The sequence below is a fragment of the Apiospora marii genome, assembly GCF_038362585.1.
Source record: "Apiospora marii strain CBS 49790 chromosome Unknown utg000006l_segment0_segment0, whole genome shotgun sequence".
Lineage (NCBI taxonomy): Eukaryota > Fungi > Ascomycota > Sordariomycetes > Amphisphaeriales > Apiosporaceae > Apiospora > Apiospora marii.
The window spans coordinates 1298020-1322139 of NW_027117378.1; the positions used below are offsets into that span (position 1 = coordinate 1298020).

At 52.5% G+C, this 24120-nt stretch overlaps 3 protein-coding genes across 3 annotated transcripts; 2 read left to right on the top strand and 1 right to left on the bottom strand.

Annotated features, from left to right (window-relative positions):
• Nucleotides 1-538: 538 nt before the first annotated feature.
• On the top strand, nt 539-1194 carry PG985_010149 (uncharacterized protein; the record flags this gene model as incomplete). The annotated part of the gene is made up of 2 exons (XM_066829917.1): nt 539-862; nt 1159-1194. 2 exons carry the CDS (start codon nt 539-541, stop codon nt 1192-1194), a joined length of 360 nt encoding a protein of 119 aa, XP_066682307.1.
• Nucleotides 1195-7566: 6372 nt separating this feature from the next.
• Nucleotides 7567-8168, top strand: PG985_010150 (cell wall biogenesis protein; the record flags this gene model as incomplete). Its single annotated transcript, XM_066829918.1, has 4 exons — nt 7567-7626; nt 7686-7791; nt 7863-7965; nt 8093-8168. The coding sequence occupies 4 exons, from the start codon at nt 7567-7569 to the stop codon at nt 8166-8168; spliced, it is 345 nt and encodes a 114-aa protein (XP_066682308.1).
• Nucleotides 8169-9053: 885 nt separating this feature from the next.
• PG985_010151 (uncharacterized protein) lies at nt 9054-11630 on the bottom strand (the record flags this gene model as incomplete). The annotated part of the gene is made up of 1 exon (XM_066829919.1): nt 9054-11630. The coding sequence occupies one exon, from the start codon at nt 11628-11630 to the stop codon at nt 9054-9056; it is 2577 nt and encodes an 858-aa protein (XP_066682309.1).
• Nucleotides 11631-24120: the final 12490 nt, after the last annotated feature.

Consider the following 24120-nt stretch of genomic DNA (forward strand, 5'->3'; position numbering starts at 1 on the left):
GAGTGGGCCAATGGGATGATTGCCTGCAATGGATACGACTACTGCCCACTGGTACACAGTTCTCCATGGCTGTTCCTGCTCCAAGCTCCGAGGCGGACGACCGACTCTGGCCGTATGCCGATATTAGGGCAAATACTGTACATCTCCAGTGCTCCATAATAGCTGCTACCCAGGTCTGCGAGTGGACCGGACCAGGCCCTCAGACTTACGGAGTTCGGCTTCGTCAGGGACTTGGGTGGTGAAGGCCCAGCAGCGGGCGTGATGGTTAGCAAATCTTTCTTTACCCCAGTCTAATTTGTTTCGTTACACGTATAGTCTGGCCAGCCGGTCTAGTCCTTGATTTTTAGTCCAACTGCTCATATCATTGGGCTATAGCTCTCAGGGATCTACCAGTGGTGCTTGCTAGTGCACGTTATTAGCTGGGGAAATTGGCCGAAAAACCACGCTCTCTCGACTTGATGGGGCACCATCATCAAGATCAAGGATGGTCCTATTATTGGGCTCCAATTTGGATGGATATTCTCGCCATCATCTCATAATGACTGAACTGACTGGAGGCCTGGGACCAATCTGCGTCGGTGCTTCTGGTCAGCGCGCTCTCCCCAAGTGGACCACGAATTGCTACATGTACCGCGCTCCCTGGTGGCTATCACCCGGAAATATCTGCGCAACCTGCTTCGCCAAGCATCGCCGGGCGGCGATCATTCGAACAAACATGGTCCCACGGGCATCCTGGGTCGGTCGGACCAGCGAGCGCCGAGGAGAAGCAGCTGAGAGGCCCTTGACGTCAATTGCTTCCAGTGTCGGCGCCAGCGTCTGCTCCTGTGTGTCAGTTCGTCCTGCTGCTAAGCAAACGCCCTATGTATGTGATCGTACCTTTCATCAGGTTGCTTTTCAAACATCATTAGCGCGCCTGATGTGCTAAAACAGCGGGAGAAGAAAGCAGTGCGCCCCTTGCTAGCTCCCTGTCAAGTTACTTGCTTTAACAGTGTTTGAGCCCCATGACAGCGCATCGGTGAGGCGGAATTGCCTAGATCTCCATCTCAGCCTCAGCTATCTTTTTTCGCGTTGGGCACACCCCAACAACAGTGGATCGCACATCATGAGATGGCTGGTGTGTTCGTCGTGTTCGGATATGCTATTACTGATATTGCCCAGGGGCATATGCCTGTCCCGTCTATTGCTGCAACATGAACTGCTCTCGGCCATACCAAGAAAACCCGCTTTACCAGGCATGATCAAGCGTGTCAATGCCGGGTATACCTGAAATCAAGGCTATACCAGAACTGTCGCGTGCGACTTCGGGGTACTCGCTGGAAAGGGCATCGCCATGCGGCAAGATGGCGCAAGACTTTACATGGAACAAGCTTCTTCTATTCTAGGCGGTCAGCCCGAATAAGCACCGTCTGTCGCAGGGGGAGGAGCATCGCAGGATCTGTGACCCGCGCATTTTCAGCCTTCCATGCATGTCAAGTCACGCCTAAAACAGAGATGCTAATTAAGATCACTGGCTAATGTAGCTGTCGGGCTGGTAGCTAGAGAGAACGAGTATCAGATATTCAAGCACGGCTCAAGGGACAGTCTATTCCATGTGCCAATCCTCGTTCTGGCTCGGCCCATTTCTCCTTCGCTCTACCGCAAGCGCGCTATCCTCGAACACGTCCTTGTGGCAGGTAGGGCAAAGGCAAGGCTGTATTCTTCCACTTGCCCGAATGCACTCCAATCGTGTCAGGTTCGCATACATGTATCCGAAGATACGGTGACGACGAGGATGACGATCGCCGTTGCTTCTAATGCCTCACGCTGCTGCGGCCTCGGGGTTCTCTATCCCCCATCAGTGCTAGGCCGCTGTCCTGTCTTACAAGCCGATCTTATCCCAGGGCGGCACATCTTGCGTGGAATTGGTGGCTTGCTCCTAATCTCCCCTCAGTGGCCCAATCTCCCGAGATGGGGCGCACGCCAGGCTTGACAGTGTGGGTGTGGCCTACTACTACACTACCTGCCCATCGCGCTGGCCGCGGCTGTATATGCTGGGCGGTCTCAAAAGGGAAAGGTTCAGGAAGCAGAAAAGTGAACGAACGGGGGAGACAGCGTATGCGTATCGCGGACAGGCGCGACGACCTGCCTGTTTGCCCCTATCTGACCAGTTGGGGGATGTCAATGAATCGCCTTTGGGGGTCCGTTTGAAGGGCGTGCCTTTTGTCTTGATGGATTGGACGATGAAGTGGTGGGATGGCTTTTTTCGTGGCGGCTCTGTATGTTTCATGCCGTCGCAAACAAGATTTTGCTGGCTTGTCCCCCTAAGACAGTGAAGCTGCCTTGCATCCATGGGACGGTGCTCGCCTGCCTCCTCTACAGATAGCTACAGTACGTTCACACGGCCATCAATACATGGCACATGATGATGCTCATATTGCATGATAGCACAGCGGTGTGCCATTGCTCGGTGACTGCTTGCTTCGTTTCCAGGGCTGGGAAGTAGTCTATTGTTTGCTCTAGCTGAAGTTACGGGTGAGATGTGCTCGGTAGGTAGGTAGGTAGCAGGCTTTATGGTGAAGGGCGTTGACCTTGAGGTCCTCGTTGTTTGGCCACATGGCCGGCCTCCTACCACCGCCATTGCTTCATGAGCCAAAGTCGGAAGTGCGGCAAAGGCCGTTATCTCTACTGGCATTGGCTCGCATCTTGCCTACATACATGGCAAGACAGCGAGATGGGCTGCTGATAGTAGATGGTAGCATATCATATTTAAACTTTATCCCCGCGATCCATGGGCTGAGCTAGCTAAGTAGGAGGCAGCTATAGCTGAAGAACCCATACCATAATGAAAGGGTATCTCTATCATAAGGCTGCCCTATCTTTTTTGGCCGCCGCTGCTGCTGCTGCCCTGTAGATCATACTCAGCCTGCAACGGCCCGTCGTACGTAGCTTGCGCCTTCGCGTCGTCGTCGAGCAGGAATGTGTAGATGAGATGTGTCGGATGGACGGGGTGACGGGGTCTGCGCCCGTTTAGGGGCAAAGCTTATTTCGTCGACGGTTTACCCCGGAATTTCACTTGCTCGTTGGGCTATAGATAAGTATAATCTATAGGAATCATTCCGCTTGATGTCGTGCCGCGCATAAGCGGCGCCCGAGGTTGATGTTGCGGTATAGAGACGGCGAGTATATGGTTTTGCCATTCCCAGGTTGATGTTTTGCCTAACGTCTCGAGATCACTCCCACGCGCCCCAAGAAGGATTGCGCACATAGTTTATGATGTATCCCATTGTCACCATGACTGTTACGAAGAGCTCCCCTTCTCACGTATGTTTAAATCCTCGTGATCATGAAGAATAGGGACCGAGGTGTGAAAGAGCATATCACGAGCGCGGTGAGTAATGACCCTTGTGGCCTCTAATGTGTGTAGCCGAGATACGTACAACATATGCCTTACCGAGGAACCGCAGCACAATACCTGGGCTTAACAAAGCTCTCAAGAGGCCTCTGGATATCTCATAACACGATCTTTTCTTCTTGTTGTCGCTGCTTTTTTTACAGCTCGTGGGGCTCGTATATAGCCCACCCACGGTTCATTGGAGCTTGCCATATCGTATTCATCATTGTATTGCAGCGAGGTTCCAATGCACTTCACGCCCGCTTATGCACATAAACGAGACGAGTGCCTTCCAGAAACATATGGTTTTTGGGTACTTTAAACGGCTCGATCTGAGATTTCCTGTCTACCACCCTTCATACATCGAAATGTTCCTAGCACTGGAGGAGTATTTGTCTTTTGCCATGAAACCCCTGTGGGCAGCATTTTGGGGTCACAAGGTTTGATGGCGGCACGCTTCAAACCACACAAACCATAAATCATAAATAAGTACCTGCATGATGTAGTTGCTTACAGCGAGTGACCCAACGGTTGTTGGGAGCTGGATACCTTGTGAAATGAAACACATACGCCCATATCAGTTGATTTTTGCCTGAGCATATAATAAAACGGTACGGCGTATTACCACGCAGACCACGAACTATCAACACACCATCGCCCACACAATCTGACGCGCTATGCCCCAAATCATTGCAGAGAGCCTTCCGTCAATCTGTACCTGCCGGCGTCCCCATCTCACTGTGTACATTTCCCTCCCATTGTGACATGAGTAGGATAAATTGCGTTTGTTATCTGTTGTTATGACTTGTAATTCCCCAGGCTGCCTGTCACCCCAAACCAAGCACGAGGGGGGAGGACCTCCCTTCCCTGAATTCCAGCAAGGTCGAGACAACCTGCGAGTGTGGATCGATATTCGATGAGGATGATGTGGTTCCCTTGCTGCCGGGATCGTGCCGAATAAAGTCCCATGTGTGTTCGTCTGAACAACAACAGAGCAAAGGTTCCAGACACTGCCGTGGAGTTCTTTGGCGAGTCATCAGGAACTAAGTTTGACAGGTAACCGGCCAGTGACCCGAGAAGCATGTTCCTGACTAAGGGGTTTTGGCCGGATGAGTCGCGTAGATCGTTGCCCGGTGTTTTGCACACACACACGCACGCATCTCGTCGTCGTGCCCCCCTCACCCCGCACTGCGGCTCATAATATTTCCCCGTGATACGACATCCGCAGCTGTCAACTCAACTTTTTTCCCCATGACTTGCGGACTTCTTGGTCCCCTCCTTTCCCTGCGGCCCGCGGGCTGCGGTGGAGGCGTGTTAGTATTGGCTTGACTTGACTTGACTTGACATGCTGGCGGGCACGGGGGGTGTGAGGGGGGCGAAAATGAGCTTCCGTCCGAACGTTCGGGGACAGCCTTCCGGCACACGGGATGTGCAACAGGTATGCATCACGCCATGGGGTGATTTCCATGGTCAGAGAGAGACGGCATTCACCTCATTTGCTGGTCCGCACCGGGGGGATTGACTGGATGTGAGGCTCCCACAGCTAATTGGCAAATGCTTGAATGCATTGATAAGAAAAGCGCCTCCCTGACTCGCGTTTACTTGCGGTGCCAAATCGTGCCTCTCAGTCAGCGCTTATGCATCATCAGCATCCCGGCGGTCGACAGGCATATCTCGTCCTCGTCTCTTGGGTGACATACATCGTCATGTAACTTATCTGGATGTCGCATAAGGGGTGAAGGTGTTGCCCGCGGTGGGGAGGGCGTGATGCTATCGTGAGAGCGTACGTACGGAGAGGGGACTTCCATGTAGATATGTCTAGATGCCAGGCAGCTTCGCGAAGCCATGAATATGATTTCTCTGATGAATTTCCCCAGAAAGCGACCTTATCAATGTGACTGGTTATGAATTGTCTAATTGAAGAAGACAGCATCAGTAGGCACTGGTTACACGTCCTCATGCGGGATGCATATTCGAATCTGGCGGCACACAGCTCACATGCCCCTGACTTGCTTCAGGATTGAGCCCCAAAACACGACGTTGAAGATCAAATGGGCGTGTTCGCCAGGCCCGACGTTGATGCTCTCCCGGCCACTTTATGATGATATACGCATGTCAGTATTTGAATGATATTAGTTCTGATACGTAGGAATGCGGCGGGCACCCATGTCTTGTTAAGCGCAGGCCAAGTCCAGGTCGCCTGAGTAATATGCGATAATGAACGTTCAGAGGATGATACTGAGAGCCTAAAGAGGTCCATGACAACATCTACGCGAAGTCAAGGTGACATGTGTGAGGAGAAACCCGAACCTGTAGCCGTCCATCAATGCGTGCCTCTCATATATGTGTCCTAGCCAGCACCTCCTCACGTAAGGCTCGGTTCCCGAGGGGCCCATTTTGAATCCCGCCTGTAGATTAGGTAGATGTTGTGCATACGCGAAGCGGTCAAGCATCGGAGCTACCTGCGCTCCCACGCCATTGGCCTGTTAATCCCAACATAATGTGCTTTCTCTACAGTGAAGTTGTTCCGGCGATGCCCTCGTATCTACCGATTCGTAGAACGCTCGCCAGCTTGTGGAAAATGACACGGCCGTCCCTGAGCCCATTTGTTCTCCTGTTCGTCGTGGCGAAGTCTGGGGGAGACATCGAGAAGTCGCCCCTTCTATTGCTCTCGTACGACGAAGAGGAAAGACACAATGACTGGCCTCTACGCCTTGGCGATGAAGGAGTATCTGTCATAAGAAGGTTACTTCCTTAAAACGTCTTGCTGATCGAGTCTTGCGGGAGGCCTTATTCAAATCTCGTTGATGGATGAGTCTTCGCCGAACTACGACCACGTTTCACCACTGTCGTATGAGCAACTACCCGCCGCTCAGCTGCTACTGTCATATCACCGGCTATCTTGAGTAAACCGAAGACCGAGCGCACGCGAAAAGCAGTCATTGGGCCTTCTTCTGCCGCATTAGGATCATGGGTGTAACCTTGTGAATTGCTATCAGCCAGCCACGAGGCAGAGCTGCACGTACAGTCGAATACCATGCTTGCTTCACCAGGCATCAAGACGCTACGGTGTCTATGATATATGAGTAGCTAGTTAGAGGATAACTACAGTAACACGACGCCTTCACTATGGCGGATGTACTAGGTACTTTATGTAGAGATTGCTGGGGCATTCAATCGTTGGACGACCCGGAACCCATCTCCTCTCATCTTTGGTCATCCTTAATTACTCGTCATTGCCCATGCGTATCAGACCAGTCGTGACTCCCGAAGATACAGCAAAGCGTGACACTCAATACCAGGGAGAGACGGATGGATACACATGGGCTATGAACATGACTCCTCCGGCGCCCAAGTCGCCCATTGCATGTGCCCCCTATCTTTGTGTCAAGTTCGAGGGCAGTTTGTATCGTCGCTGTCATTAGCTGGCACGACAAGTCAGAGCCCCCCAAGCAGTACACAAGAATTTCCGATGACTTCTGCCGATCCCAACGTACCTTCCCTAATCTCATAAAATGTGTAGACTAAGTGACAGTGAATATAGCTAGTCCACCAGCCGCATTTCCATCATCATGGTCGTCTCCCTGGAGCTTTCACTCCAAGCGCAGACATGGTGAGATTTTCTCATCCCTACCCTAGGAGACCCAATACAATATGTAATACTATGGCTAGGAAAGTCGATTCTGTTGAGGCGACGAACTAGATCTACTGTTAAGCTGGGAAATCCTCTTCCTAATATACGATCTAGCCGTATAAAGGATCCTTGGGCATCACACACGATGCCTAAGGTGCGTCCTATGTATGAGACAAGGACATAGGTCCTGGGTAGCTGATAGAATCTAACAGATCCAACCCTATCGGACGCCAAAGACACCAAGCTGTGAATCGCATTTTGCGTACCTAATGGTGAGCATCGCTGCGACGCCAAACTGCCAGCAAAAAAGAGGGGGGCCGCCGCACTAGCAAACCCGGCGCTTTCCGGGCAACGGCGACAACCCCGCCGCCAGCAATCGTTCGTTGCAGACGACCCCTCCGGAACGGCAGCTTCATATTCCTTTTCAACAGCGCAGCGTCCCAACCGTTAGGTTCAGGTGAACTAGAGCTCGAACAGAAGAAGCCTCCTCTGTCTCTAGTGCATACCACAACTTTTACCTCTTTTGCCACGTTCAATCACAGGTTCCGCCCCGCCATCAAAGATGGATTACAGCAGCATCGCCACCCCCGAGCGGGCATATGCCGACTTCTGCCTTATACCCGTCAGTACTTCATCGCAACAGTGAACTTGCATGATGCTAAAACTCCCATGTCTATCTAGGTCGGCACAGGCAGCGTCTCCGTAGCCAAAGAGGTGGCCGAGGTGCAGAAGCTGCTCAACGCCAGCGGCCTGACGTGCACCATGCACTCGGCCGGCACCACAGTCGGTACGCATTCATCCATTCATTCAGTCAAATCCACCAAACACACGCACATTGGTGCTGACGTTTCCGCATAGAGGGTTCGTGGGACGAGGTCATGAAGCTCATCGGCCAGGCGCACAGCCTGGTCCACTCGCTGGGCGTCCTCCGGGTCCAGTCGTCCATGAGAGTCGGCTCCAGGTTAGTACAATGCATACACCCTCCTCACTTACCCAGTTCCTCTGGAGACGGCAATACGAAAATATGTGAACGAGAAGTGTGTGTGTGTGTGTGTGTGTGTACGTGCGTGCTGACGTTTGCTGTACAGGACGGATAAGAAGCAGTCAGCTGCGGACAAAGTGAAGCGAGTGGAGGATCTCCTAGCCCAGGGCAGCAGCTCGTGAAGAGGCCAGTGTGACCGTAGCCCAGGAAGGATGAAAGGGGGTTTATAGAATCGAGACTCATCGAACAGAGTCAATAATCATGAACACCTAGATGGCGGCGCGCATCATTCGCGCAAAGCGTTGCTTGCATTCGCCCAAATGAAATATCAAATAGTACGAAGTCACAACCCAACAAATCCTAGTCAAAAGAACGGCAAAGGCAGCTTGAAAGTTTGGATCCAGACATAGCTGGAGTTGTAATATTTTTTGGCGGATGCTTTGGAAGCATCCCTCCGACGTCTAAGTATATAAAATCGCCCTCTCTCCTCTCCCCTTCCAAGGCACACTAAATATAAAGGAAAATGATGGACTGGCTAGTCCGTGAAGTACATATTACGTCCCAGTGATGTGGACGCTGAATGCAAAACTGGTTCTGGGGGGAATGTAGAGCCCAGGAACCCATTCGTTCTATACGCGGCTTGCTGAAGACAACTCTTCATATAAAAATCCCATCATACATCGCCGAAAACAGTTTTTGATGTCCCTTTTCGCCTCCCGCCGCTGGGTTCTTGCCGTATAACGAATCTGGGGCCACTTCCCATGGCTTGTAAACCAGCCTAGTACACAAAAGAGAATGCGATTTTTTCCGCGCAACCGCTGTCTATGTATGGGGCCCAATAGTACGCACCCAACGTAAATGAATCGAAAACAGAATGGAATAGGCGCCAGTAACGACAGATGAGAACGCCGACAATGCTTGGTGTGCCTGTGTTGCACGTGTAGAATACAGCCTGCAAACAGCTTCTGAAGCTCGAGGCTTCAATGGGGAGATAAGTATCAAGATTGATACTGTTAGAAGAAATATATTGGGATATATATGCATAATATGTAAACACATTTGACGGCTTAGATTCGACCTCCTGGCAAGTAGTTGTTATTGGACGGAACTGCGGGGAAGAGGCCAAATTGAGCTGGTGGGTTGTTGTGGCTCCGGCTGGTGGTCCTCGCTCGGCGGCGGGACTTTACAGGCGGAACGGGAGAGACGCCCTCATGGGGGGCGATATCGTCGTCGTTGGGAGCCAGCACGTTGGCGTGAGACTGAGCCCTGTGGTGGCGCTCGCGGCTGGCGTCGCGCTTGAAGACATCCTGGAACACGGGCAGCGGTGACACATCGTCGTTGTCCATCTTCGCGGTGATTTCACTGTCCTCGCTAGGAGCCTGCCAGCTTTCGATGCTGGTGGAGGTGCTGCTAGCTGTCCAGCGTGTAAAGGCCGTCGAGTTTGAAGTTGCCGACCTGTGACGGCTGGAAGAATCTGAGAGCGCCGAGTGTGTCGTCGAAGAACTGGCGCGGGCGTTGGCACTCTTGAAGTCAGCCGGGTCGAGGAAGGACGTGCCATGGCTCAGATACATGGCCTCCCCATCTTCGTCTTCTTCCCTCAACTCGCTCTCGTGGAGAAGCATTTGTTGATGGTAGTCGTTTGGTACCAATAGAGATGGCGATATGAATCCTTGTGATTCCTTGAAAGCCGCAACCCGCGATGGCACACGGCTATGTCCACGGCCAGCGAGCGTGGAGCTGTCCCGCCGGGGTAGAGAGAAGTTTGAAGTCACAGCTCCTTGCTGCAGTGTCGGTGTGATGGCACCCTGCGAAGAGGCCAGAGATGTTTGGCTGGCAGGGCTCAGAGCCGGGACGTCAAACTTATTGTGTCGGAACAGGTGGCCGCCGGGCAGGCCCGCCGAGTTTCGAGACGAACCCGGCTTGGTTGTCTTGGGGCTTTGCGCGTCTTCGTCCTCACCTCGCCCCATGTCGCAAGACGGTCGCTCCCAGGCATAGTCAAAGTCGGCTTCGGCAGCATGCTCGTAGCAATAATCGATGTCGTCTTCCCAGTTAAGGCTGTCTTCGTACACGCTCCCGTCTTCATCGATGGATGCTCGCATAAGACGCTGAGCTGCCAACATGTCGAATTTGCCTAGAGTTTCGGATGCGTTGCTCGGGTTGCCCTGACCGGGAGCCGGAGGCTGCGGCCTCCGGCGGAGTAGAGGCGCCGAGATGCTACCTCTCAAAGACGAGTTGTTGCTCGTCAGGCTGGTGCAATCCTGTCGGCTTCCTTCCTCTTCCTCGGGTACATTGGGCAATGACGTCAAGACGTTGGCCGTCAAAGGCCAAGCTGCGTCATCTGGTGTCGTGATAGCATGCGAGCCAATTTGTTGCTCGACGACGTCGTCCGGGCTAAGAAAGTCGCTGATGAGGCCCTGGGCTGTCGCAGGGGGTTCTGGCATCGTTGGGGCTGGAGACAGAAGGAATGGTTGTGGCTGTCGGGAGCTGCAGTTGGTCATTGGCCGCTCCAGGGGGTCGATCTCTTCGTCTCGGGATGGCGCCCGGCTAGAGAGCCTGGGCGGGGGGACGACAGCAGGCGTGTTCCAGCTCATTCCGATAGGAGATCTTGGCGGTCGAGGAGGCGGGCCACGCATTTGCTCCTCGGATGTTGCTCGCTTCGGCAGGGGTCGGATCGGCGCGGGAGGAGAGTATCGGTGCTGCCGCATCTGTGGCGCTTGCAGCTCGCTTGTCTTTCGCACATGCCCCCCGACAGATGGGTCTTCTTGTATATTCGACAAACTCTCAGACGAGAAGTTGTTGAAGTGCATATCGTCGGGCCGGAGACCCTTTGGGAACGGGTCTGTTGGCCGACGTGCGTACCGCGAATCCGAAAGGTCGATCATTGTCTCCTCGCAGTTGTCAATACCGTCGTTCTGAGAATGTGTGAGGTGCTGGAAGTTGTAGGGGCCAGAAATCTGTATCTTTCTTGCACCGGCCTCGGGATCCTTCTTGTCCTTCCGCCGAGACAACACGCCGTTGAGGAAAGGCTGTGACATTTTGCGTCCGGTCGGGCGCTCAGCCGGAGTAGGTGCAGCCTCTTCGGGTTGTGGAGAGCTCATCGAAGAGCCCTGGTCACTGCTTTCCCTCCGTAACTTACCCTTGCGGTTGAACAATGACTTCCCAAAGATCTGCAGGCTCTCTGGGCGTCCCTCACGCGACGGCACACCGCTTGAGGTAGACCGCTGAGAAGACTTTCGCGACAGGCTGATCTGTTCCAGGCCATGTTCCCATGACGGCCGGTCCGAAGATAGAAGGGAAGAGGAGCCCGACGAGGTGGTGTGCTGGCTGTGACGTTTCTCCGCAACCGAACCGCGTCTAACCTCGGGATGAGTTACGTGTCTGATATCGGCTTGCGAGCCGCGCCTTATGTCGGCGTGCGAGCCGCGTCTTACATCGGCGTGAGAACCACGCCTCATCTCCTGGCTAAGCTGCCTGAGGCGCTCTGGCGAGGGCGGCCCATCCAGTGAGGGCTCAAGCAGATCTGTGTAGTTATGGAATGGGTTCTTGGGAGGTGGCGGCACACCAGAGAAGTCTTCTGACGCGCCGAGGATTTTGGCAGCCTTCCCCGAAGGGGGCCTCTGCGATGCATACATGGAATTATGCATGATGGACCGAGTGTTGTGTCTTGTATGAGTGGCCGGAGCGATGGCTATGTCTCAACCGACTTCATCGATCTCTTCCCTGTTATCACGCGTAGTCGACGATGTTGTGTAAGTGAGTTGAGGGTGTGAGGGTGTTTTGAGATGTGAAATCAACAACCAATGTGTACCACCCGAAAGGATATTTGTGGGGGACGAGCCACGCTTCCAAAGCGATACCCGGAAGGGATATAAAGACAGATCAAAGCTGTCCAAGAGCTGGGCGCGATGGGACTGGTCAGGAACCCTGCTGCACACTTTACAGTGTCATGCAATATGGTCCGGGGTATGGTTAATACCAGGGGGTGCGGAGTCCCGTCGATACAGGGGGTTGCGTTGCCGAGAAGAATGGTACGATGCTGTTGGCCTTTCAGCTGCAAGCTGCCCAATGCTGGTCGTCAGTATGCGTCTGAAGGCTGTAGGTTGCGTCCCGGCTCAATGGGTGAATGCACAACAAGCGAGGCGTGAGATTGGTTTGTTGCTGCTCCTTTGCTTTTGTTAGACGACGGAGTCTTCGTCTTCGCTTATTTGGAAGAAGGACCTTCTCGAAGCCGAGTGTTTCTGTCCGCGTCCCGAAATTGCGAATAAAGCCGGTGCCGGTTTGCTGGGAACTGCTAATTTGCTATTGCAGCAAAGCAACCAACGGCCTACCTATTTGGAATGGTGTTGTACCTTTAGACCGATAGATAGTGCCGCTGTGAAGCGAAGAGACTCAGTTAAAAGCTCTTAGATCTGAGGCGAGCAGTCGTTAGCAGACTATATAGTTTATTCCAGGTACGGCAAACATGGGGAAGACAGATGAGCGCTGGCAGGGGACCTCGTTGCGCATGGCGAAAAGCAGGGGGAATAATAATATTGCCGGCGAATATCAATACCGGGTGTTGATGACGCCAGTGCCGGGAGGGAGTGGCTGCTGCTGAGCCATCCCCTGCAGTTCTCAGTCGACTTATTGGAGGTGATATTTCGTCCCTTCACAAGCACGATGCAGGCTGCAGCGTGCTGGAGAAGTATTGAAAAGCCATGCTTCATGCGATCATGCCGGAGGCGCAAGACATTGTTGCACATCAGGTGAGGAATTGTGCGTTCGCCCCTTGCATACGCGCGGGATGGGCCACAACTACATGTAGGTATCTCTGACTGCTGCTGGTCTTGCGCGCAAACACTTATTTGGGGCAGTTACAGAGGTGGATGACGTCTAACGCCCTCGAGGTGCAAACCGTTCCAAGTGATGGCCCTGGGCCGGTGAACCCAAATCCACGGCCCGTCGAGCAAAATACGTACCTGGTTTGAAAAGTGAAGCCGCAATGCGGTTGGATTGCTCCTTCTTGGGCCTTGTTCGAGTTGCCGAGTAATCGATGTTCCGTCGAAGCTCTAGCTGCAGCTCGGTACGACTTCCACCAGCTTACAATTGGCTGGTACCGTTCAAACGGGAGGGCCCGGCGGCAGGAGATTGGACGAATAATGGACGACCAGAACTTCCTTTCCTTGGCCTCTGCAAATGCGATGCAACTCAATGTTCGTGTCGATGTCTGCGTTGATGCCTTAAACGTTTTCGTATTTCGCATCCAGCTCGGTTCCGATCCGGGTATTTCTTTTGTTTGAGTTGCCCGAGGATCCTTGGCTCTCGAGTGAAGCCCTTTCGTCGACCGGGTTCGGGGTGTGTGGTGTGTGTAGGCGTCGAGGCTTTGCTGCCAGTCGGAAACAGGTAATACTTCGCGCAATACAATTGTCCGTTGCCCTTCTATGAAAAACAGAACGACTGGGTATCTCGAGTTGCGAAAAACAAACAAACAAATGAATGAACTTATGCAGGTACAAGTGACCAAGGGGCAAGAGAGGAAGGGACTAAATCCTGGAGTAGGAAACAAGCAGAGAGAGCGGACGGAGGTTTAGAGGTCATATAACGTAAGGTAGGTCCCACGTCCCCTCTTTAATTCAACCCGAATGGATAGGGCAAAGGAAGGAAAATAAGTGCCCAAACAGTCAAGGTCTCAAGGGATTGTATGGAGAGGAGATGGTGCAGTTATTCGGCATCACGAACTGCCAGACATGAAGGGGGAGGCACTAAAAGAGCGTATCTTGTAAGTTAAGGGACCCCGAAAATCGTGGCTCTCGAAAGCGGCGCGTGGGGCCCTGCAACAGCACTAATTACCATGTACCCAGCATACCAGCATTCCCAGTAAGCCCCCCCAGCAAGGGCGCCGAGGGCACTACTATGCATAGGGCTAGCGGCATTTCCAGAGCACTACCAGTAAAATACGCTATTCCATGCTCATGCAGCGGGCATCCACACGTTTCGTTTCCTGGCCCCCTTTGTCCACTACAAATGTGCTACGGACGGTAGCAGACTTGCTTGGGTAAGTACGGCACGGAGAGTACCTCCCAAATGTACCGCCAGTCCAGTCGGCGCCCCCTGTCGATGCTTTTTTACATATCGAATGTCACCTCACGGCCCCGAGGGTGGAAGGCTCAGTCAAGAGCCTTCATGCTCGTGCGATGTCGAAGCGAAAATGGCATGTATGTAGATCGTGCTCAGATCAAAAGTTGGACAAGATAGAAGTAAGGCATTGATTGCACTGATGGCAAATGGGTTATCACATCAACAGAAGGTGGTCGGACTGCGGATCTCGAGAGTCCTCCCACCTCCTTACATATACTCCACGTGCGTTCACTCCACACTGTAAACCCGACTTCTCTTGTTGCACAGGTCGGTCGGTCGGACATGGCGAGAGGATGAGAGACCCTGTCCAGTATGTCCAGTAGGGAGGGACGAATCGACATGACTCTCGACCAACCATTTCTACAAGCAAAACAGCCAACCTTCTTCTTCAGCTGATCGATCGTTTATAGATGTAATGCCGGCCATAAAAATAAGCCAGCGTCGAGCTGTTGGCTTCCCGGCTTTTACTCGCGAATTTATACCATTTGGTTATGATATGATATCCAAATGTTATACAAGCATCGGCAGTATATCAAGATATACATGCATATAGGTATGGCTGATACACGGCATTTGCAGTTGTTGCTAGATCTGGTTAGGTTGCGGTCTTGTCAAAGGGCATTGCATTGCTGCACTGTCGACATCAGATAACACCTGTTATTAGCATCTCCATCCAGTACTTGTCGGTTGGACTCATCGGCTCGACGCATGGGCCATGATCAACGGCGAAGTATCCATTGATGTTCATGAGGTTGGATGGTAGGCATTGTTGTTATATCTACGTAGCCATCCCTGGCCGGCCAGGATGTTGACATCAACCGGTTTGCTCAGGCATATATCGCCGACTGATAAGTATATACGTATGTGGCTCAAGGTGAAGTGTACATGTAAGTGCTGCTGCACAATGCAAATAGCCTTAGCTTTAGAGTCGGCGAGGACGTTTGTTTGTTGCCCATCTTTCACCTCACCGCTAGACTAGGTGCATGGTTGGGGTCGCCCGGGATGGAATAGAGTTCGGCGACGAGTCGAGCGCCAGGTTCGAAGGAAGATTCTTGACAACTTAGAAAAAGTGCCGCCGCAGCCCTGGGGTTTTTAGTCGGTTGTCAGGATGCGACCTAAGCTGATATGTGAGTGGTTGAAAATGGTTACAAATCTGACAAAGAATGCAGACCAAGCCATGATTTCGTCCAATCAGGTAATTCGAGATCTGCACCCAGCCCGAACTGTTTCATCTATCATGGACTGCAACTAATAAACAATCCTCCTTTGGGGTTCCTCTTCGGAGGATCATGCTACATCATATCCTTATTTCTCCTGTATTTACCCGCGGCAATGATTGAAGGTAGCTACTCTCTGCACAGCACTTTTGGCAAGTTCCGTGTCTAATTGCACCGACTGTCAAGTACCGTTAGCTGTCATGGGTGACTGGCTTGGTTGACACAGATCAACATCTGGATATACGGCACGTGGCGAGACCTTTTTGGAGCACGCCATTGAACGAAAGGGTCGCCGTGAGACCAATGTTGGGAGGTTAGAGATATTATAGTAAGCTGCTAATAAGTCGCCATGCTTTCGGTCATGTTGTCAAATGGCGGTGGTTTGGAGCTGTTTTGGTCTTGGTCTGCATATTCCGTACCCAGTCCTCAGCACCAGACTCGACTAGCCTCTACTGACTCGGGCCAGGCTACTGCAAATAGACAGCCATTGCCAAAAAGAGACTGCTGCGACTCCCATGTTCACCAGAACGGGTCAGGGTCAGAGGAGTCCCACCAGACCGGAACCACTTGGGCCTCCGGAAACCAGGAGTTGTGGCCCCCGAGTTCAGTGCAGCCGGACTGACAGCGGATTACGAGCAAGTCATGTCGTAGAATATGATATTAAGCATAACCAGCTCAAATTGATGAAGAGTCATATCAGACCTGTAAGTTTCGAGCACAATTTTATAACCTGCTGGAGGGCCCTCGGACTTGACGTGTGGGGGGTTGGAAAACGGCATTTTCCCTGGATCATCTTCGATCTGATGTGATAGTCGTAGCTTTTACCGCATGCAGGTATTGTTGGACATTGTACCCTTTCCCTTCGCTTCGGGAATCTCAAGCCACAAGAAACGGCGCGTCGGACTATGCTGCCATGGCTCCATGGCCGAACCGGCCTCCTTGCAAGTAAGCAGCTGGCTGTTTTAGAAGCTAGCACACAGACAAAATGAGACAAGTGGTAGAATGTTCGAACCGTTCGAATCGAGCATGCTACGATGGTTGGAGATGGGGTGATCTCATCCACCCACTACTTCGGGAGATAAAGCGCAATCTTAATAAATACGTAACATAGGAGACTTCCGACAACCTGCTGCTGACTACGGCGCAAAAGCAGCCATTCGGGATATTGGACACTGGGCATAAGCACACTGGACTTTTTATAAGATTGCCGGGAAGGGTCGGCACTATGCGAACCCATTCCGACTCTCCTTTGGAACCACCTAGGGATAAAAAAAGGAGCACCAGCTTTTTCTGAAGTGTCTGGGCGAGCTGGGGAGCAGGCAATTGGGCCGCGGGTGAACAGGGGCCCCAAAGGTTCCTGAATGCAGGAGGGGGGGTTCTTGAGATATCCCTGCCTGCCCTGCTCGACGACAAGGGTGAGCATCCTCGTACTGTCTCTGCGCATGGTACCCTTGACTTGCCTTGAGTTTTGTTCATTCCTATCCTGGCTCCAATTGAGATCGTGATTCGACAATCCCGACCGGACAGGCACTAATCCTTCACTATTGGAGGAACGATCTGCACAATTCGTCCACCCACAAACGGGATGTGCCAAATATGCCCAGTCGAAACTTTTAATCAGCCTGTGCGGTGATTGCAAGCTGTGTGAGCTGCTATGCAGGAGTTGTATGGTGTGCGCAACAACCAGGACAGCAACGCAACAGACTGGATGACGGTATCAGAACACGACGTAATGACAGGAATTGCGGGGTTACACAGTTGTAGGGAGAAGTTGGCAGTTCATGCCACCTACATTGCAATAACGTTTACCAATGACTACTACCACGCGAACTTACATGTATGCATTTTGAAAAGCTTTCCTCGCAGAGACGGAGCACCTCCTGGCCATTGCAGACGAAGAGAGGCACTAGGTATTAGGGAAGAAGAAGAAGAAGAAAAAAGCACGCAGTGAGTTGCCTAGAGCAGCTATTTCCCGGCCATCGTGCAGCCAATATGCTGCAGCTGCAGTCAGACTCACGAAAACCGGTCCGGGTTCCCTACATGGTACGCGCATGCCATACCCTCCCTCTCGCAGTCATTGACCTCGCGGGGACCCCTGGCATCCTTGAGATCTTCCCTCAGCTTCCCCTGCTTGATGCATATGCGTGCGCAGAAGGCGTGCCTGCCTGTTGTACTACTTTCCCAAGAGGAGGATTATACCGACAGCTCGGGTCGTCTGTCAATAAACAGGCACTGCCGCCGCCGCCTCGTATCTATGTATCATGCAGGCCACTCCGCCCCTCAGGAAATATTGCTCCGTTCCCCGTCGCTGTTGCGCGTCCTAGGATACAAATCACGTAGAGAGATATTGTATATACCAGCGAACGTTTAGTCGGCGTGTGTCGGCATGACTTCGAGCCGATACTGCTAGGCGTGCAGATAACAGACCGGCTTCCATCGTCGTTCTGGCCCTCCTCGCCCCTCATTCGGCTCTCTGCCAAGTCATAAACATTTTCACTACATAGTTGTGTTACGCGAGAGTCTCAAGGATGCACTTCCTTCATACGCGGCCTGCAGTGTGGGATAAACCTCGGAAAACCCTAGCTGGTATTACCATCTTCCATTGGTAGGAGTGGGAAATCGCAATCGTCACCCTGAGCCGGGATGATCCATCCTCAGATACTTGGTAAAGCCTCACACCGGTTTGTGATGGGAGTCGCTTTATGGAGAGAGAGAACAGCACCAGTGCATGCCGGTCTACCAGGATGTACGTACCTCTGCAGCACGATCCGATATGTAAGATGTGTAAAGTCATCTATCTCTTAAAACAATGTAATGAGGATACGCGCACCACATAAATTGTCTGCTATATAAACTTGTTTGCCAGCGTCGCCTTACAGATTGACATCAGTGCGGGCCTCATATGGAAAGACGTTTATGACATGGCAAAATCGCTCTGCCGAATTCGGCTGCAGACCGCAGGGCCTACGAAGTAAATGACTGACTCGGCTGTTAATATGATTTGTCGATTGCGGCTCCAATAACAGCTGCTGAGCCGCATGTTTCAGAACCATGGATATGGTGATCGCCAGAACGTCTGGTCACTGCGTGAAACATATACGTCAACAGGCAGATTCTCTCATGTGTGTGATATAGATTGCAACGTCAGTCTGTAAGTAGACAGGTATGCACAGTTGGCATGTGTGTGATTGCGACTCTACCAAAAACTGCGATTCGACCTTGCGGTGTAACACTAGCCGTAGCGATGTCTGTTCGGACTAGAACTGATAGAGGCATCATATCGCCGTCCAAATCTATTTCCCCGCCTTTTTCTTGGTCTTGCCTCGCTTGGTCCTCTGTGATGAGGCGGCCAGAACGACGTTGCGAAAAAGACGTTGAACTGTACCTTGCCCGATCAGCGCCCTGAAACTCATCGTGAGAAGGCAAGGCGCGCCCGCTCCACCAAAAAGGCTCCGCGAGTCCGATCGCCCATCGCTTCACTTTTCTCCAGACCTTGACCACGCGAAAATCGCCCGGAGAGCCAGGTCTACCTGCAAAATATGCCGTGCAGGACCGGCTTTTTGAGGCCCTGGCCCTGGCCCTGGACGGTCGGGGCATTTTCAACCTACGGCCCACGCTTTCCGGGAGACTCAGGGCACTCGCCCGGCACTCGATAGGTAAGTAGCGTTGCATCCAACGGTACGGTCAGATCGTACTTCCGGCATCCCCCAACCCGAATGGGCACGCTCGCCTCTTGATTCAGTGCGCTGCATGGCCCATAGGCAAAGGAAAGACCAAACTACCTAGCCGACATTACATCGCGCCAGCTCGCGATGCAACCTCGCCGGCCGTCAAATGCTACCAAGCCGCTATAATGTTCCGTAGTTATCGATATAAGAAAGTCTTATACCTACCTCCGCGGCACCGTGCCTCTGAATTCTCCTTGGACTTTTCGGCGCTTCTGTCCGAATTCTCGTAATTGCCGCTGCGCCGGGTATTCACTGGATGCCACCCGGAATGTTACTTAAGCTTCTCTTGCGTTGGATCAAAGCCACCGTCCATTGTAACACCGTTGCGAGTCACATGGAAGCGACTGGGTTCTAATGTTCAGCCTCGACCAGTCTCCTGCAACCCCGCGATATCAACAACCCGCTATAGTTAAGCTCACCATGGCCGTCACATGGCTTCCCCTCAAGTAGTGTTGTCAACCCAGCCGCCCGTCCTTGCGGAGGGAGATGCGTGCAAATTGTTGAAACGTATACTACTTGCGCCATTCGCGCTACGTGATTTACGGACTAAAGTCGCTCAGGCTGGTCGCAAGTGACGCCTTGCCCCAAGGAAGCTCGCGGCAGACTAAAATAGGTGTAGTAGTAGAATCCCAATCTTCTCGAAAGTCGGCGGCCGAGCTAACTTTGCGCGCCGGTTTGACGCCGTCCTCTCTACTACAAGTAAGCGCAAGGACCCTGATTTCTCGGGAACGAGTCTGGACGCAGACCAGGTGCTCCTTACACACTGGGCATTTGGCGCCATTGCCGCTGATGATCCTCCTGTTCGCGCAAAGAAAGGGCCGATATGAAGACAGAACCGACGTTGCTTAGCTACTCCTGGCGTGGTAAAACTTCCTAGTACTCAAATATGGCGGGAACGTATCGCAATTTCTTCGGCTCACCTGAAGTAATAATGTCTTGGGGCCGGCGGGGATGGACGAGGATAAACGATACATACCCCATCTGTGCTATTGTCTGCCAAAGATCGTGTCATGGGGTTTCATGTTTCGAGACTGAGAGGTGGCCTATTCGACGGGACCGACGAGCGTCGTCCTATCACGCCGCCCTAGGAAATCACTAATAAGCCCGACGTTCTGGTATCTATCTGCTACCGGCAAGTGCCCGTCCGATCCCAAGACGATTTTTGCTCGTGCAGATGCGGACTCAAGCATCGGATGAAACCATCTCAAGATGCCCATTTCCTTGTTTTTGCTTTTCAGCAGGCCATAAGACAAAAAACAACGGGATCGTATGAGGCTTCACACGAGTTTGTTCTTTTCTCGGCTGACTCGTTCCATACAGCAGCCGTCACTTGTCAACGAGCCATGTTCAGCTCCATGCGCAGACCTGCGAGAGCCTGGGTCCCTTCTCCGTCTGTGGCTTGTTTCAGCTATTTTCATCGCGGCGGCCGGCAGAGAGGGACGGCGTCCGGCCAGGGGAAGGGAGGCGGTCAGAAGACTAGATTCCGACATGTCTATGATATATTCCGTTGACTGTCTCGAGCTATCGTTTCAGATAACCCAAACGGTCCTGCCTCTTGACAACTCCCCCTAACCTAGTCGTCAATCTATAGGTAGGTGCTGGCCTGTATGGAGGCCATCTACATGTAGCTTGTGTGATCTACAAAACACTTGGCTCATCAGGAATATCCACCCGAAAGATTTCCAGAGCTTGAGGTGCGACTACGTGATGTTGTAAGTTCTAGGTAACGTCAGCTCTATCACATTCTTTGCTTCTCCCCTGCGCGCGCCCTGCAGCACCCACCCAAGTACCCAAGGAATCGCATTGTGATAAGTCAATTCGCGGGCTAGCCCGACCGCATGTTTGCTTTTGATATATTTCCGCTGCGACTTTGTGATGAGTGACGAGGGGTGGGTTGGCGTAGTGGGGGTTGGTCGGGAAAGCACAGCACAGCAGGCGGGCAAGCACAATGGTTTCTTTCTTTTCTGAGCCACGTTGGAGTTGGATACCGGACGATGCGATGACTGACAACCCACGGATCCGGCGATTCCTGGGACGAATCACCTTCCAAAAATGGAGAGATGGGCACCTCGTCCTGCAATAAGCAGCGATGCCCTGTGTGGCTCCTCCCGACCAACTGCCAGCCCAAAACCACAGAACCGGAAGGTTTGGTTTGGGTCGAGCTGGAGTGCATAAGCAACGACACATCTACATATTTCGATTCGCTTCCCAGGCCACCGGGACCACATGGTGTCAGTCCCTGACGCGACACGCAGACGGCGCTGCTTGTGATAGGTTCTGATTCTGTCAATTGATGACCGCTGTTGTGACTACATCCTACATACTACTACAAGCTACGTGTGGCGCGCAACAAAAACAAACCTCCATGTCGGATGCACTCCTCGTCCGACAAAATCTTTCGAGTCGGTCAAGATGCCTGATCCAGATGGCCCCAGAAGGGTTCCTTTTCTTCTACTTTTTGTTTTGCGGCGTGTTCTCTCTCGCCGATCTCCGTCGTATCTTTACTGACTGACACTGACATTGGCAGATTTATGCTTACCGTGCCTACCCATTTCCCACGTTGTCGTCCCCAAACCTTGTGCTCAGACTCCTCCACTATCCCCCTCTCGTGTCTTTTTGCTTTTTGCTTGTCAAAGCGGAGCCTCACGATGCTTTCCACTCACTCTGCGGAGTACCAGCGTTACATTCGCGGACACCGCAGATGGGGCCCGAGTGGACATGGCCTTTTAATTTTCTCCTTTCGCGATCCTCTCTGCGATCCATAAACGCTCGGGGAATATTGAATCCTAGCATACCATGCTTTTTTGTTCTGTGTTCCGCCAGCACAGCCAGATCCAGCCAACCCAGCCTGTCTGGTCAAGCCCTCGTTGCAGACTCGTTTCTCTATCTGGTAGTAGCCATCTCACCCTCGCCCTTGGTCCTTGCCCGAGTTGCCATTCGCAGTGGAGCAGGGTCACTTGGGTAAGGATCCCAACCCTGGCAGCCCATGCTGCCATTCCCATGCCTCCCTGCACCGCAACCGTGAGAGTGAGCAAAGCGACTCCAGGAATCAAAATTAAACTAGTCAACCCTCCAAATGGCTCAACACATATTTTATATATATAAACTCAGCGCAATCCGCACCTAGAAAAACTAAGAAAAATGGTAGAAATATTAAAATCAATTGCTTTATATATTTATAATTTTTCTGAATTATTATCGGATTTAGTGATAAAATCGTTGTTTTGCCGTATTGAGCTGTATGGGAGGGTTGACTAGTTTAATTTTGATACCAGGAGAGCGAACGAACCTGGCCGAGCGCGCACACACACCCAATTGGAACCACTCCGCACCACTCTTATTGCGACTGTAGCTGTCCACTACCCAGTGCGTTCTTCCGCACCAACATGATACGATGCCTGCTGGGGGCACATCGGCTCTGACCGAAGCCGTCTGCGGCATGTGCTTACCTGACCATCGAAGCGAGTAATCTCACACACATCTCATCTCGATGGACTCATTGGGTCACAGCGAAGCAAAGTAAAAAGCACGCGACGCGCATGGATTCTACATCAGCTGGCCTGGCTGTGCGCTGTGCGTGCCCTTGCTCGCAGGCAGATGTGATGGGGAATACCTGCATGCCCCAATCCCAGGTGCCGGCAGGGCCTCTCTGTCTGTGCCTGGAGGAGCGTACGCACCTCTTGTCCTAGACTGTCATCATCTCCGATATATGATGACAAGAAAAAAACAATAGAATGTCCTGCCTCCGGGAGGATCATCCTCATTCAGCAATCCTAGCAGCCTGGGCGGCCTGGCCCAGAGCTGGAGGATCCCCTTTCGTGCACTACTAATACATAGGATCGTCCGCGATGCTTCCCCCGGTCCAATCGGCGACCTAAGGAATTCCCACGTCAAAACTTGACGTTGCCGAGACTTCTAAATCGGGGTTTAAATGCGAACCAACCGGACGTAGCTCGACTTATCCTCTCTGTAAACCTCCAAAAATCCCGCCTGCATCCCGCTCCTCCACCTGGCAGCAGCTATTTACGCGTGCATATAGCATGATTATTATACTCCGTAGTAAGCTTACATTTGTGGCCTCTTCGGGGAGGGGAAGAGAAGAAGGAGCAGGTGCAGGATGAGCAGGCAGGCATGTGATCCCATGATACCAGATAGTCGGACTGGAAGGAACCCAGCCCTATGAGTGCAATAAGATCCCGCAATGATTCCACTGTAGCGCGGGGATCTCATGGTTATAGACACTTACCTGACATAAACCACCTGTCTCGAGCTCCGTAAATAGACGGGAGGCGCGCCTCCCTGGCCAATGGTGCCCCTGTCCCTCCTATTGGATCTTACATGCGCGTGGAATTCCGGGTCTCCCTTTTTCTTTGTGTTTAGGTTACAGTCGCTTCGCAAAACGTGCGTCGACCTACCGTCGTCCACCACCGCTCCGTTTTCTTATAGCAGCAGCAACAACGACAACATCGTGGTGCTGTACGTGGGGGTAGGTCGTAGATATGCGTGCAACATAAAATGTGGTGATGGCACGTGGCTTTTCTCAAGAGGGTAGTCAGCTCGCCGGCCATGGCAGGAGAGGGACCGCCCTTCAACATGAGCCTTACTGTCCGCGTAGACGAGCATCAGCTGTAACGAGAAACAACTATTTCCACTTGGGCTATAACATAGGCTTGCCCATTCTTCATGTTCCATTATTCTTCATTGCAGTTGCAATCCTCACAAGTTCAAACCAACCCCCAGCATGTGCCATCCGGGGGCTTACCAGCAGCCAGTGTTTCCTGGCCAAGCAAGCAAACATGGCGCCCCCCTCTGTCTGGCGTGGGTACGGCCGTTGTCGTCGTTCGGTGGCCTGTTCCGAGACAGATCTGACCATGCGGCTGATCTACTCGCTTCCCATTAGGTGGCGTATAGGGTAGGTCCTTGGTTCGCACCGCGTGCTTGGGATTCGGGTGAGGGGTGAAGGGGGGTTTCAGCCCGCTCAGGAACGCAACGCCCTGCATGGGTAGCGTCCGTCTTGAGGCAGAGAGAAAAAGCTTGCACAGGGCGAAATGAATCACAGCAGCCGAGACGTA